The following is a 13998-nucleotide window of genomic DNA, read 5'->3' as shown; positions in this document are numbered from 1 at the left end:
GCCTGAGCAGTCGCCTATGATGCTTGCGAAAAGTCCAAAGTAATCAATTTATGATTCTCGGTGTTTTTTTAATTCACTTCGCATTATTTGAAGTGTTTCTTTCCATATTTAAGCGAGGCTAAGTATTTGTATTTTCATTATTATTATATATATATTTTCATTGCAACAATAATACCAATATTACGCATGAATACAGAGACATTCATGTTTATATAATGAAAAATTTTAATAAAAATAAGCTAGGTATTGGGTACAACAACTAATGTTTACGAGGTTATAGATGTGTAGCCATTTCACAACACTAGATGTCACTATTGATATTGTCCCGTGTTCTTCAGGTGTGTCTCCATTGCGTGTGAAGGCCTATGATGAAACAGCTGAAGTTACAGACCTAGAAGTCCATTTAGATCAGTGGCTTTTGGTTGACATCATGTTATTATTTAAACCAGTTTCAAAAATGTTTAGCTGTTTTCCCAGTTATAGATTAAGTCTTGTCCTGACTAAGTAGATATTTCAATAGATAATCTTCATTGAACATGGATTTTAGTCCAGGACCAGGCTTATTAAACTGTGCCTGGTAAACGGACCCTAAATGTCATAATTGCATGCGTTTTCTATTAATGTAGTCACAGGTCTAATGATAACATTTCGTAAGTCCTTTATTCACTTTCATTCAAATGATACAGAAAGAGACACAATATAATCATATCAGCAATATAATGTTAAGCAATGCACTTTTTATGTTATTTTTCTAAGTAAAATGCCTAAAGAGTCAACAAATTAGACACATGATCATTTAGCCCACATTAGTTTGTTGTAACTGTATAACCCATGTATGGTTTCAACCACTGTAAGTATTAACCAGTATAATAAGGTGTATAGCATGTAAACATGTTGTAATAGGTATGTCTACTGTATAGGCGTGGTCGAGGCAGGCTATATAAATCGTGACGCCTCTAGTCTGGCGCTCCTTCCACTCTTCCCCAATAGGCAAAGGCTGTGTTTGAGTGCGCAACGGCTACCGGAGACGCGCCCGGCATCTTGAATAAGAAAGTCGCACTGAGAACCGAAGGAATAGGCAGGAACGTTTCAGGAGAACAAATATTGACTACGTGGACAAGAGAAAGGAAAACGACATACAGTGCTTTTTACAGAATTACAGTTGGTGGTGATTGAAGTTTGAAGACATGAGGATTCTACGAGTTGCGCTCCTGCTCGTCCATGCTTTTGGTTAGTGTCAAATTACACTTATATATATCAGGTCAGATTATATAGTTCCTTTTCTGTAGCGTTTATACTTTAACATTGAATAGACTGTTGGTGGTAATAGTTTATCCTAGACTTTATTGCTCCTAAATGGTCTATTTCTTATTCATAAGAGACATGTCGTGTAGTTACACTTGTTGACTGTAAAAGAGTGAACTTCTCAAGCATGACCTTCTGAGCAAGTCTCCTAAACTTTTAAAAGAAGAGTCAACGATTTTCATAAGGTGTAGGCCTATGCTATTCAAGAACGAAGTGTGGTCATACTTCTATTTTAAAACATGCTTTATGTAACTGGATATACTTATTTTTAACTCATATTCTTGAACATTAGCTAACTGTCTGTCTATGCAACGTTTTGTGTACCATAGCCAAGCAGGATTATAGTCTCCCCTGTACAGAATACTGTACATGCATGATGTTTTTGGGTGCCTCAGTTCTTGGAGCTGAAATTCAACTATCCAGTTTTATAGGCTCACCTGGAGGGGCCATGGGGCCTCATGCAGGGCTCTCAGTCTAGAGACATGTTTCAACTTGCCCACTCAAACCCCTCCATTTTCTTGGCACCTGAATAAATTACTGTGTTGGAAAGAACAGCTTGTGTTTCCAGTGAGCCAAAACTGGTTGAAATGACTTATCTTCAAGCAGTTTTTGCTCACTGGAAACACAAGCTTTTCTTTCCATTGAAATTATGTATTTTTACCCAGTGTTGCTCCCTAGGTTAACTCTTCACAGTGTCAGTTGGAATCTACATATATGAACTACAGATATGTGAATGGTGTAGCATCAATAATGGCCAAAGTTTCATCTTGTGATTCCTTGTGTTTTCCAGTGGTGTCGAGGTTGGTGAGTGGAGCTGTGGTGGACAGGTATGAGAATGAGAGGACACAGCACACAGCAGTTATAAACCTGTTGGATGTGCTGAGTGACAGAAGGATGGAGGGAGCGATGGAGAAGAGTAAGCACGGAGTGGAGGGTCCAGTGTTGGAGGAGGATGGAAGCGAGGAAGAGGATGAGGAGTACTATGATTACTACCATGAAGACGACGAAGATGCATCAGGGGACTATGGGGTGGAATTACCTCGAGGTATTTAATAACATGCTGTGATTTATGTTTGTTTATTGCTCTGTTGTAAGTCACCATCCTATTGTTTATATGTTCTGGAATCCTCACTGACACATGTATTAGAATAGCCATTATAAACATGATTTATGTTTGTTTATTGCTCTGTTGTAAGTCACCATCCTATTGTTTATATGTTCTGGAATCCTTACTGACACATGTATTAGAATAGCCATTATAAACATGATTTATGGCACTATCATTCATTTGGCTTAACTGGTAGATTGTCAGTTCCATTTTAACAACTGTTCCTATGCAACCAATAGTTACATTTACATTATGGACCAGGTAGCCTAGTGGTTAGAGCGGCCAATAACCCTAATTTGCGGCAGAAGCGCTGTACTACTATGGCTGACCCTGTAAAACAACACATTTCACTGCACCTATCTGGTGTACAATAAAACCTGTATTCTATGAGATGTGTTGGCTAGGTCCATGGATTCAGTTGATTAACATTTCTTGTCTGTGCTCTTTTCTTTTTTAGTTGCATTGTCGACTAAACCTAAAGACCCATCGGCCATCCTGGAAGCTGAGAGGAGTGAGGGGAAGAGGAGGAGAGGAGGAAAGGGGAGGAAGAAGGGAAAAGGAAAAAAGAGGAACCCTTGTCTGAAGAAGTATAAGAACTTCTGTATCCATGGCAGCTGTCATTACCTGAGGGACATCAAAGCTCCATCATGCATGTAAGAAATACCTCTATCTCTCTTTTTCTCTCAATCTCTCCCTTTCTCTTTCTCTAACTCGCTCTGTCGCTCTATCTCTCTCCAGAATAACAATATGCCTGCTGTACTGTATGTTGCATGAATCACATCTCACCCCTGTCACTCTCTCTCTTTCGATCTCCTTGTGCAGATGTCGTCCCAGTTACTCTGGGGAGCGGTGTCACCTATTCACGCTGGCTTCAGAGGGGAGAGACGTGGGAGGATACAGCAGGACCACAGCTCTGGCTGTGGTGGCAGTGGTGTTGTCTTCTCTCTGTCTAACCATCATAGGCCTGCTGCTGGTGCTCAGGTCAGTAGAATCAGAGCAGCGGTATAACACAGGGGATGTATAGAACCAGAGCAGCTGTATAACACAGGGGATGTATAGAACCAGAGCAGCTGTATAACACAGGGGATGTATAGAAGCAGAGCAGCTGTATAACACAGGGGATGTATAGAACCAGAGTAGCTGTATAACACAGGGGATGTATAGAACCAGAGCAGCTGTATAACACAGGGGATGTATAGAACCAGAGCAGCTGTATAACACAGGGGATGTATAGAACCAGAGCAGCTGTATAACACAGGGGATGTATAGAACCAGAGCAGCTGTATAACACAGGGGATGTATAGAAGCAGAGCAGCTGTGTAACACAGGGGATGTATAGAACCAGAGCAGCTGTATAACACAGGGGATGTATAGAAGCAGAGCAGCTGTATAACACAGGGGATGTATAGAACCAGAGCAGCGGTATAACACAGGGGATGTATAGAACCAGAGCAGCTGTATAACACAGGGGATGTATAGAAGCAGAGCAGCTGTATAACACAGGGGATGTGTATAAGCAGAGCAGCTGTATAACACAGGGGGTGTATAGAAGCAGAGCAGCTGTATAACACAGGGGGTGTATAGAAGCAGAGCAGTTGTATAACACAGGGGATGTATAGAAGCAGAGCAGCTGTATAACACAGGGGGTGTATAGAAGCAGAGCAGTTGTATAACACAGGGGATGTATAGAAGCAGAGCAGCTGTATGACACAGGGGGTGTATAGAAGCAGAGCAGCTGTATAACACAGGGGGTGTATAGAAGCAGAGCAGTTGTATAACACAGGGGATGTATAGAAGCAGAGCAGCTGTATGACACAACACACATTGCGTAATGCAGCAGCTGAAGATAGACAAGTCTGTATTGGCACTGTATTTTGGAAATGGGCCAACAGGAAATTAATAGTAAACAACCTAATTGATTGTAGGGGAAAGGGAGTTGAGGCTATAACAAACATATGACAGTATAGTTCAACATGGTCATAGTTCAACATGGTCATGGTTCAACATGGTCATGGTTCAACATGGTCATGGTTCAACATGGTCATGGTTCAACATGGTTATGGTTCAACATGGTCATAGTTCAACATGGTCATGGATCAACATGGTCATGGATCAACATGGTCATGGATCAACATGGTCATAGTTCAACATGGTCATGGATCAACATGGTCATGGATCAACATGGTCTTAGTTCAACATGGTCTTAGTTCAACATGGTCATAGTTCAACATGGTCATGGATCAACATGGTCATGGTTCAACATGGTCATAGTTCAACATGGTCATAGTTCAACATGGTCATGGATCAACATGGTCATGGATCAACATGGTCTTAGTTCAACATGGTCTTAGTTCAACATGGTCATGGTTCAACATGGTCATGGTTCAACATGGTCATGGTTCAACATGGTCATGGTTCAACATGGTCATGGTTCAACATGGTCATAGTTCAACATGGTCATGGATCAACATGGTCATGGATCAACATGGTCATGGATCAACATGGTCATGGTTCAACATGGTCATGGTTCAACATGGTCATAGTTCAACATGGTCAAAGTGTAGCGTTATTGTTCCCACCACAGGTGTTTTTGTTGTTGTTTCAAAACAGTTCCAGGATCCACAGGTCTTAACTCTGTTGATGTTTTTCTACAGGTTTCACAAGCGAGGAGCGTACGATGTAGAGAATGAGGAGAAGGTGAAACTGGGGTCAGCACCCAACCACTGAAGAGCTGGAGAGAAGGGTGAGTTACCAAGGAAACCCAGGGATAGACAAAAATCCTCTACTTTCAAGTCCTGAACAGAAATGTTATTTCCTCTCCTAAATTGATAGGAGTCAGACAGAAAGTGAAACCTCAACATTACTGTACATTATTACAGTATGAATGTGAAACAGAGGCTGGATTTAGATTGATGAAAGATGAGTTTTGGTTTTGTTTTCACACGATCTGAGTGTTGAAGGAAACTTGATTGCTCATTGTTTCTCCCTCTTTTATTTCAGGACAGGATAGGGAAATTCTACCTCAAAATAGAAAAGAAGAAGTGGAAAAAAAAGCCAAGAGTGAACCCAGAGAGACTTGGAAGGTATGGAAGAGAAGGGGGACTGGATGGGCGTGACCTGTACATATAGCCCCATCCCTTCTCACTGATGGACAGATGTGATTGGGTAGCTCAGGATTCTGAGGTAGTCCCTGCCACCTATCAGGAGAGAGCCTGCCTAAAACTGGAACTCTGATTGGCTGGGAGAAAAGACTGAAGTTGTGATGAGCATATGGAAGCTGAGAGGAAAAGGAGGAATGTTTCTGGGCCCGTATCCACAAAGCATCTCAGAGAAGGAGTCTTTAGATCATAATGAATAAGATTATATGGACAGACCTTAGATCAGCACTCCTTCTCTGAGATGCTTTGCAGAAACGTCCCTGGACTCAGTGCTGCTTCTTGTTAAAAAGACTACCAGGAGTCTCAGACTGAAAGGACACCATCTTCTCTTCATCTGCCAGAAACAGAGAACCCTGGTCTTTCTTCAACGGGAGTGTTGTTTTTACCAATCAACATTTGTATTTTCCTGCACATGTTCGTTCGTTGTCATTTTATAGTGTACTGTAAAACTTTAATTTATACCATATACTTCTCTTTTAATGTATTTATTAATGTGTTGATGTTGCTGTATTTATGCAGATATTTAACTGCTTCGTCCACCCAAGATGCACTGCCAGTTTGTAAAGATTATCTATAAGGTCATCATTGTGTTTTTATATTTAAATGTTAAAGCATATTTATTGATAAAAATTGAAGATAAAAGTATTTAAAAAATGTACAGTAATTTTGGAGAAATAGACATTCAAAGTAAGTGTCCTCTTGGTCTCATAGGGATACCTGATTGCTGACTTTGATGTATCGGCACTCTGGTTACAGGCTGCTGAGAACACACACCACTGTGCTTGGTTGGTTGATTGATTGACTTACTAATTGATTGATTAAACAGCTCTGTGGTGTAGTCCACCAATGGACCACTGACAGGTCTCTCTTTCTGTACCATTATGACGTGGTTGCATTGGTCTTCTGTGTTTGACTCTGTGAAGAAGACATGCAAAACATCCAGACATAAGTGAATTTAATAGAACCTACTCTAGAATTACAAAATATAGAATATAGGAAATATGTCAAATGTATGTTTAAAATCTAGAATCCAGTTTAGATTTTTCTGTATTACAATCAGGATTTGGAATAGATCCAACGTAAACTCTGGTGCCTTGTCGAGTCCAGCCACTGTAGCGAATGTTGGGACAAAAAAACACACACAAGTGGTGAAATTTTTATTGTCTTTGAGAAACAAGCTGGACATTAATCTCCAAAAATGTTATCTCCAATTTCAATTATTTATTTATGTTACCATGCCAGTTAGTTGTGTTGTTTTGTTTTAGCATGATGGGTGTGGTTAGGGATATACTCAGTGATTTACTGTATGGTAATATACACTGAGATCCATGCTAAGATCATGATAAAATGTGAATTCATTTTAAAAACAAATAACCCTCCTCAAGAAAAACATACTGGAAACAACCTGCAGTTTTGAAGTGATTTCTAGTCAAAAAGTGTTCATTTTTTTCTCTGAAAATAAAGTATTTTTTTCTCAGAATTCACAAAGTCATTGTATTTATTATGCTTTGTCTGTGTCACTGAGGCTCCATTTACACAGGCAGCCCAATTCTGATATGTTTTCCATTAATTGGTCCTTTGACCAATCAGATCAGATCTTTCACCAATAATTGGGCAAAAGATCAGAATTGGGCTGCCTGTGTAAACGCAGCCTATAGCTCATATTCATCCATATCAGCTGCTATCTATACACTGATGAGTGATTTAAACTCAGAATCATGACGCAAGAACACTGATCTGATGTCAGTTTAGGGTCAGTTGTTTTGGATTGGAAGAAGGTCATCTTACTCAAGATCTGAGGTGTTTAAGATGAAGTGTTTCTTAACCTCAAGCCCTCTTATCTGTTATTATAGATGAATAACTTTTCTATACTAATGTCCTAGGCTTCACCTTGATAGTTAAGGTCACCATTTATATAGCTATCTGGTTTACTTCCTGTATGAAATGTGTCAGTGTGGCCTCATATTGTAGTGATACTTAAGAGAGACCGGTCTGGGACGACAACACTACTGTGTCCTTTAGGCCTTTCAGTCACTGGCTGTAATTATAGAAAGGATAATATTTGTCTTCCCCTCCCCTCACCCTCCTTTTCACCCCTCCTCTCCTCCCACCCTTCAGCTACTCCTTTCAACCAGAGCACCTGTATCCTGGCCAAGGGTCACCTTCAAGATGTATAGCCAGTCCTTGCAAGCGTTCTGAAGAGTTCCCACTGTTCTCCTTAAGTAACTTAAGTTTAATTTAAGAACATTTTCTCTTTCCACGAATTGTCTCCACATGGGTTCATGCCAATGACAAAATCACAAGCAGACCTGGCTACCCAGCTGGAAAGCTACCCAGCTAGAAAGCTACCCAGCTACAGTAATCTAGAACATCCACAGTTGTTCTCCCTTTGATCTACAGTAATCCAGTATATCCACAGCTGTTCTCCTTTCGATCTACAGTAATCTAGTATATCCACAGCCGTTCTCCTTTGATCTACAGTAATCTAGTGTATTCTCAGCTGTTCTCCTTTGATCTACATTAATCTAGTGTGTTTTCGGCTGTTCTCCTTTGATCTACAGTAATCTATTGTATTCTCGGCTGTTCTCCTTTGATCTACAGTAATCTAGTGTGTTCTCGGCTGTTCTCCTTTGATCAACAGTCATCTAGTGTATTTCCAGCTGTTCTCCTTTGATCTACAGTCATCTAGTGTATTCTCGGCTGTTCTCCTTTGATCTACAGTCATCTAGTGTATTCTCGGCTGTTCTCCTTTGATCTACAGTAATCTAGTGTATTCTCGGCTGTTCTCCTTTGATCTACAGTAATCTAGTGTGTTCTCGGCTGTTCTCCTTTGATCAACAGTAATCTAGTGTATTCTCAGCTGTTCTCCTTTGATCTACATTAATCTAGTGTGTTTTCGGCTGTTCTCCTTTGATCTACAGTAATCTATTGTATTCTCGGCTGTTCTCCTTTGATCTACAGTAATCTAGTGTGTTCTCGGCTGTTCTCCTTTGATCAACAGTAATCTAGTGTATTTCCAGCTGTTCTCCTTTGATCTACAGTCATCTAGTGTATTCTCGGCTGTTCTTCTTTGATCTACAGTAATCTAGTGTATTCTCGGCTGTTCTCCTTTGATCTACAGTAATCTAGTGTATTCTCGGCTGTTCTCCTTTGATCTACAGTAAACTAGTGTATTCTCGGCTGTTCTCCTTTAATCTACAGTAATCTGAAGCTATAAGACTATGCAGTTATGATGACAGGACCCCATCAGGTGCTCTGACTGATCGTCAATCTGACGATACATTACTAAGTGGCTGGTTACAGTGGGTGGGTGGGGGAGGGACATGAACCTGCTGCACTCTAGCCAGGAACAGGAACAGGAAGCCTTTGGGGGAGCAGATGAAGTTGGGACACCTGATCTGAGAGTACATCGCATCATTCCACTACACCACCACAGCATTAGTCACACAGCCAACAGATGGCACGCTCAGAGACGCTGCCTACTAATGTAACATATGAGCAACTCTACTACACACACGCACGCACACACGCACACACGCACACGCACACGCCCACGCCCACGCCCACGCCCACACACACACACACACACACACACACACACACACACACACACACACACACACACACACACACACACACACACACACACACACACACACACACACACACACACACACACACACACACACACACACACACATGCAACTATACTATAACACTTAATCCTTCCACCACTGAGCACGCCTGAATACCAACACCCCACAGAGGTGATGTAGAGCTCACAGCAGCCCCGTACAGTAAATACCCTGTGGCTAAACAACAATGCTGTGGTGGTGTGTAACATAACATTGCCTGGCTTAATGGTCTGGTTTAGTCTATGGACTCATAGCCAGACTCAACCAACTGTTACTCAGACAGTGAAATCACCTCCTGTCCGGATGCTGATGCTGCTACTGGTGGTGTGTGTATGTGTGTGTGTGTTAGTTTTACAAGACTGTATGTCTGTGCGTGCATGTGTGTGTGTGTGTGTGTGTGTGTGTGTGTGTGTGTGTGTGTGTGTGTGTGTGTGTGTGTGTGTGTGTGTGTGTGTGTGTGTGTGTGTGTGTGTGTGTGTGTGTGTGTGTGTGTGTGTGTGTGTGTGTGTGTGTATGTGTGGGCGACCTGCTTCCCCCAACCATGGGCCTGGCTGTTTGATGTGGGGTCTTTGTTGGTTTAGGGACCCCCTCTGGAATGCAGTGAGGGTGAGAGGGTCTTAGAGATGAGAGGGGTGGTGGTAAACGGTTAAATGGGTCCCCTAACAGTCAATTGTTGCTGGATCTGAAATTGCTGACTCAAAAGTAAAATAAAAACAGTCTTGTCTCGTTGAAGTTAATTGTTAGTACACTTCACACAGTAAAAGGTCTAAAGATTCCCATTGTCTTTTTCTTCTGATTCTTTGGCAGAGATATTGGTGACAGGGAGGGAGAACTGGTTGAAGCCAGAAATTCAGCTGCAACATGCAGGGCGTGTCTCAAGAGTGTTCTGCTTAAACCATATGTTGAGCAATAGGGAGAGTGCTGTGCCTCGTTTGGAATCGATGCAGACTTGGAAACTGGAACAACCACTTCTAAGAAGGACGCAGTGGCATATAGCTGAGGCTGTAACATCTGCTATCGTTCTTAAACTGTAAATGGCTTTGACAGATTTTTGTCAAACTATTGCTGAGTTGTACAGTGATTATTCAGTGTGTGTGTGTGTGTGTGTGTGTGTGTGTGTGTGTGTGTGTGTGTGTGTGTGTGTGTGTGTGTGTTTGTGTGTGTGTATGTGTGTGTATGTGTGTGTGTGTGTGTGTGTGTGTGTGTGTGTGTGTGTGTGTGTGTGTGTGTGTGTGTGTGTGTGTGTGTGTGTGTGTGTGTGTGTGTGTGTGTGTGTGCATTATCATGTACAGTAGTGGAGCCTCCCATAAGCCTGTCCTCACAGAAATAGTTGAGTGTAGTCATGGTCACATAGTTAGCTGCTATTCCAGGGACTGACAGACAGGCAGGCAGGACAGACACACGCTCCCAGAGAGAGAGACAGAACATAGATAGAATCTTCTACAGCTTCTCTATGTCTCAGAACACTGACGAGTGAACGTCATGACGTAATGCATGGGTTGTCTAGTCCTGAACTAGTCAACTAGTCATGTTTATCCACCTCCAGTTGAACCCGGTACCTTAGTATGGTGACACACAAACAGGCTCCAGCACCTGATGTTCCCACAACGTTCCTTGTTTACGAGGGTTCTGAGACGGTTTCTCCCAGATAAATTCCAGGAGAATCTAGCCACATTTACAGGTGACAATCCTGTATCCTAACAATGCCTCTCTGTCGTGCCAACGTGATTATCCCATGCTTCTCTGTGTACCATTAGAAGCGACGGATGAATTTCAATGCTCAGGGATTTTTCTCTCTACTGAAAGAAGAGTAAACTGACGAGGTGTATGATAGGGTAGACAATGTGGTAGACATTCCAATCCTCCCAGTCCCATGTCATCTTGGTCAGTCGTAGCCACAGTCAAAGTCCTGTTGAAATAACTACGTTACCAAAGAAGCAAGTGTGGTTGATTAATCGGGTTCAGAAATTCTTAAAAGTGACTGGTAGCAGGATATACAGGTAAACAGGGATGAAAAGTGACTGGTAGCAGGATATACAGGTAAACAGGGCTGAAAAGTGACTGGTAGCAGGATATACATGTAAACAGGGCTGAAAAGTGACTGGTAGCAGGATATACAGGTTAACAAGGCTGAAAAGTGACTGGTAGCAGGATATACATGTAAACAGGGCTGAAAAGTGACTGGTAGCAGGATATACAGGTAAACAGGGCTGAAAAGTGACTGGTAGCAGGATATACATGTAAACAGGGCTGAAAAGTGACTGGTAGCAGGATATACAGGTTAACAGGGCTGAAAAGCGACTGGTAGCAGGATATACAGGAAAACAGGACTGAAAAGTGACTGTTAGCAGGATATACAGGTTAACAGGGCAGAAAAGTGACTGGTAGCAGGATATACATGTAAACAGGGCTGAAAAGTGACTGGTAGCAGGATATACAGGTAAACAGGGCTGAAAAGTGACTGGTAGCAGGATATACATGTGAACAGGGCTGAAAGTGACTGTTAGAAGGATATACAGGTAAACAGGGCTGAAAAGTGACTGGTAGCAGGATATACAGGTAAACAGGGCTGAAAAGTGACTGGTAGCAGGATATACAGGTTAACAGGGCTGAAAGTGACTGGTAGCAGGATATACAGATAAACAGGGCTGAAAAGTGACTGGTAGCAGGATATACAGGTAAACAGGGCTGAAAAGTGACTGGTAGCAGGATATACAGGTTAACAGGGCTGAAAAGTGACTGGTAGCAGGATATACATGTAAACAGGGCTGAAAAGTGACTGGTAGCAGGATATACAGGTAAACAGGGCTGAAAAGTGACTGGTAGCAGGATATACATGTAAACAGGGCTGAAAAGTGACTGGTAGCAGGATATACAGGTAAACAGGGCTGAAAAGTGACTTGTAGCAGGATATACAGGTAAACAGGACTGAAAAGTGACTGGTAGCAGGATATACAGGTTAACAGGGCTGAAAAGTGACTGGTAGCAGGATATACAGGTAAACAGAACTGAAAAGTGACTGGTAGCAGGATATACACGTAAACAGGGCTGAAAAGTGACTGGTAGCAGGATATACAGGTAAACAGGGCTGAAAAGTGACTGGTAGCAGGATATACATGTAAACAGGGCTGAAAAGTGACTGGTAGCAGGATATACAGGTTAACAGGGCTGAAAAGTGACTGGTAGCAGGATATACAGGAAAACAGGACTGAAAAGTGACTGTTAGCAGGATATACAGGTTAACAGGGCAGAAAAGTGACTGGTAGCAGGATATACATGTAAACAGGGCTGAAAAGTGACTGGTAGCAGGATATACAGGTAAACAGGGCTGAAAAGTGACTGGTAGCAGGATATACATGTGAACAGGGCTGAAAGTGACTGTTAGCAGGATATACAGGTAAACAGGGCTGAAAAGTGACTGGTAGTAGGATATACAGGTAAACAGGGCTGAAAAGTGACTGGTAGCAGGATATACAGGTTAACAGGGCTGAAAGTGACTGGTAGCAGGATATACAGGTAAACAGGGCTGAAAAGTGACTGGTAGCAGGATATACAGGTTAACAGGGCTGAAAAGTGACTGGTAGCAGGATACACAGGTTAAGACGGCTGAAAAGTGACTGGTAGCAGGATATACAGGTAAACAGGGCTGGAAAGTGACTGGTAGCAGGATATACATGTAAACAGGGCTGAAAATTGACTGGTAGTAGGATATACAGGTAAACAGGGCTGAAAAGTGACTGGTAGCAGGATATACATCTAAACAGGGCTGAAAAGTGACTGGTAGCAGGATATACAGGTAACAGGGCTGAAAAGTGACTGGTAGCAGGATATACAGGTAAACAGGGCTGAAAAGTGACTGTTAGCAGGATATACAGGTAAACAGGGCTGAAAAGTGACTGTTAGCAGGATATACATGTAAACAGGGCTGAAAAGTGACTGGTAGCAGGATATACAGGTAAACAGGGCTGAAAAGTGACTGGTAGCAGGATATACAGGTAAACAGGGCTGAAAAGTGACTGGTAGCAGGATATACAGGTAAACAGGGCTGAAAAGTGACTGGTAGCAGGATATACAGGTAAACAGGGCTGAAAAGTGACTGGTAGCAGGATATACATGTAAACAGGGCTGAAAAGTGACTGGTAGCAGGATATACAGATAAACAGGGCTGAAAAGTGACTTGTAGCAGGATATACAGGTAAACAGGACTGAAAAGTGACTGGTAGCAGGATATACAGGTTAACAGGGCTGAAAAGTGACTGGTAGCAGGATATACAGGTAAACAGAACTGAAAACTGACTGGTAGCAGGATATACACGTAAACAGGGCTGAAAAGTGACTGGTAGCAGGATATACAGGTAAACAGGGCTGAAAAGTGACTGGTAGCAGGATATACAGGTAAACAGGGCTGAAAAGTGACTGGTAGCAGGATATACAGGTAAACAGGGCTGAAAAGTGACTGGTAGCAGGATATACATGTAAACAGGGCTGAAAAGTGACTGGTAGCAGGATATACAGGTTAACAGGGCTGAAAAGTGACTGGTAGCAGGATATACATGTAAACAGGGCTGAAAAGTGACTGGTAGCAGGATATACAGGTAAACAGGGCTGAAAAGTGACTGGTAGCAGGATATACATGTAAACAGGGCTGAAAAGTGACTGGTAGCAGGATATACAGGTTAACAGGGCTGAAAAGCGACTGGTAGCAGGATATACAGGAAAACAGGACTGAAAAGTGACTGTTAGCAGGATATACAGGTTAACAGGGCAGAAAAGTGACTGGTAGCAGGATATA

General features: G+C 42.2%; 1 protein-coding gene across 1 annotated transcript; it reads left to right on the top strand.

Annotated features, from left to right (window-relative positions):
* The first annotated feature begins 154 nt into the window (after positions 1-154).
* On the top strand, positions 155-6422 carry LOC129827400 (proheparin-binding EGF-like growth factor). Its single transcript, XM_055888199.1, has 6 exons — positions 155-1230; positions 2096-2350; positions 2871-3066; positions 3236-3394; positions 5068-5156; positions 5414-6422. Exons 1-5 carry the CDS (start codon positions 1188-1190, stop codon positions 5138-5140), a joined length of 726 nt encoding a protein of 241 aa, XP_055744174.1. The 5' UTR covers positions 155-1187; the 3' UTR covers positions 5141-5156; positions 5414-6422.
* Positions 6423-13998: the final 7576 nt, after the last annotated feature.

This window comes from Salvelinus fontinalis, chromosome 29 (genome assembly GCF_029448725.1).
Source record: "Salvelinus fontinalis isolate EN_2023a chromosome 29, ASM2944872v1, whole genome shotgun sequence".
In the NCBI taxonomy this organism is placed as follows: Eukaryota; Metazoa; Chordata; class Actinopteri; order Salmoniformes; family Salmonidae; genus Salvelinus; species Salvelinus fontinalis.
The sequence above is the reverse complement of the archived record's forward strand: the minus strand, read 5'-3'. Positions and strand labels throughout refer to the sequence as shown.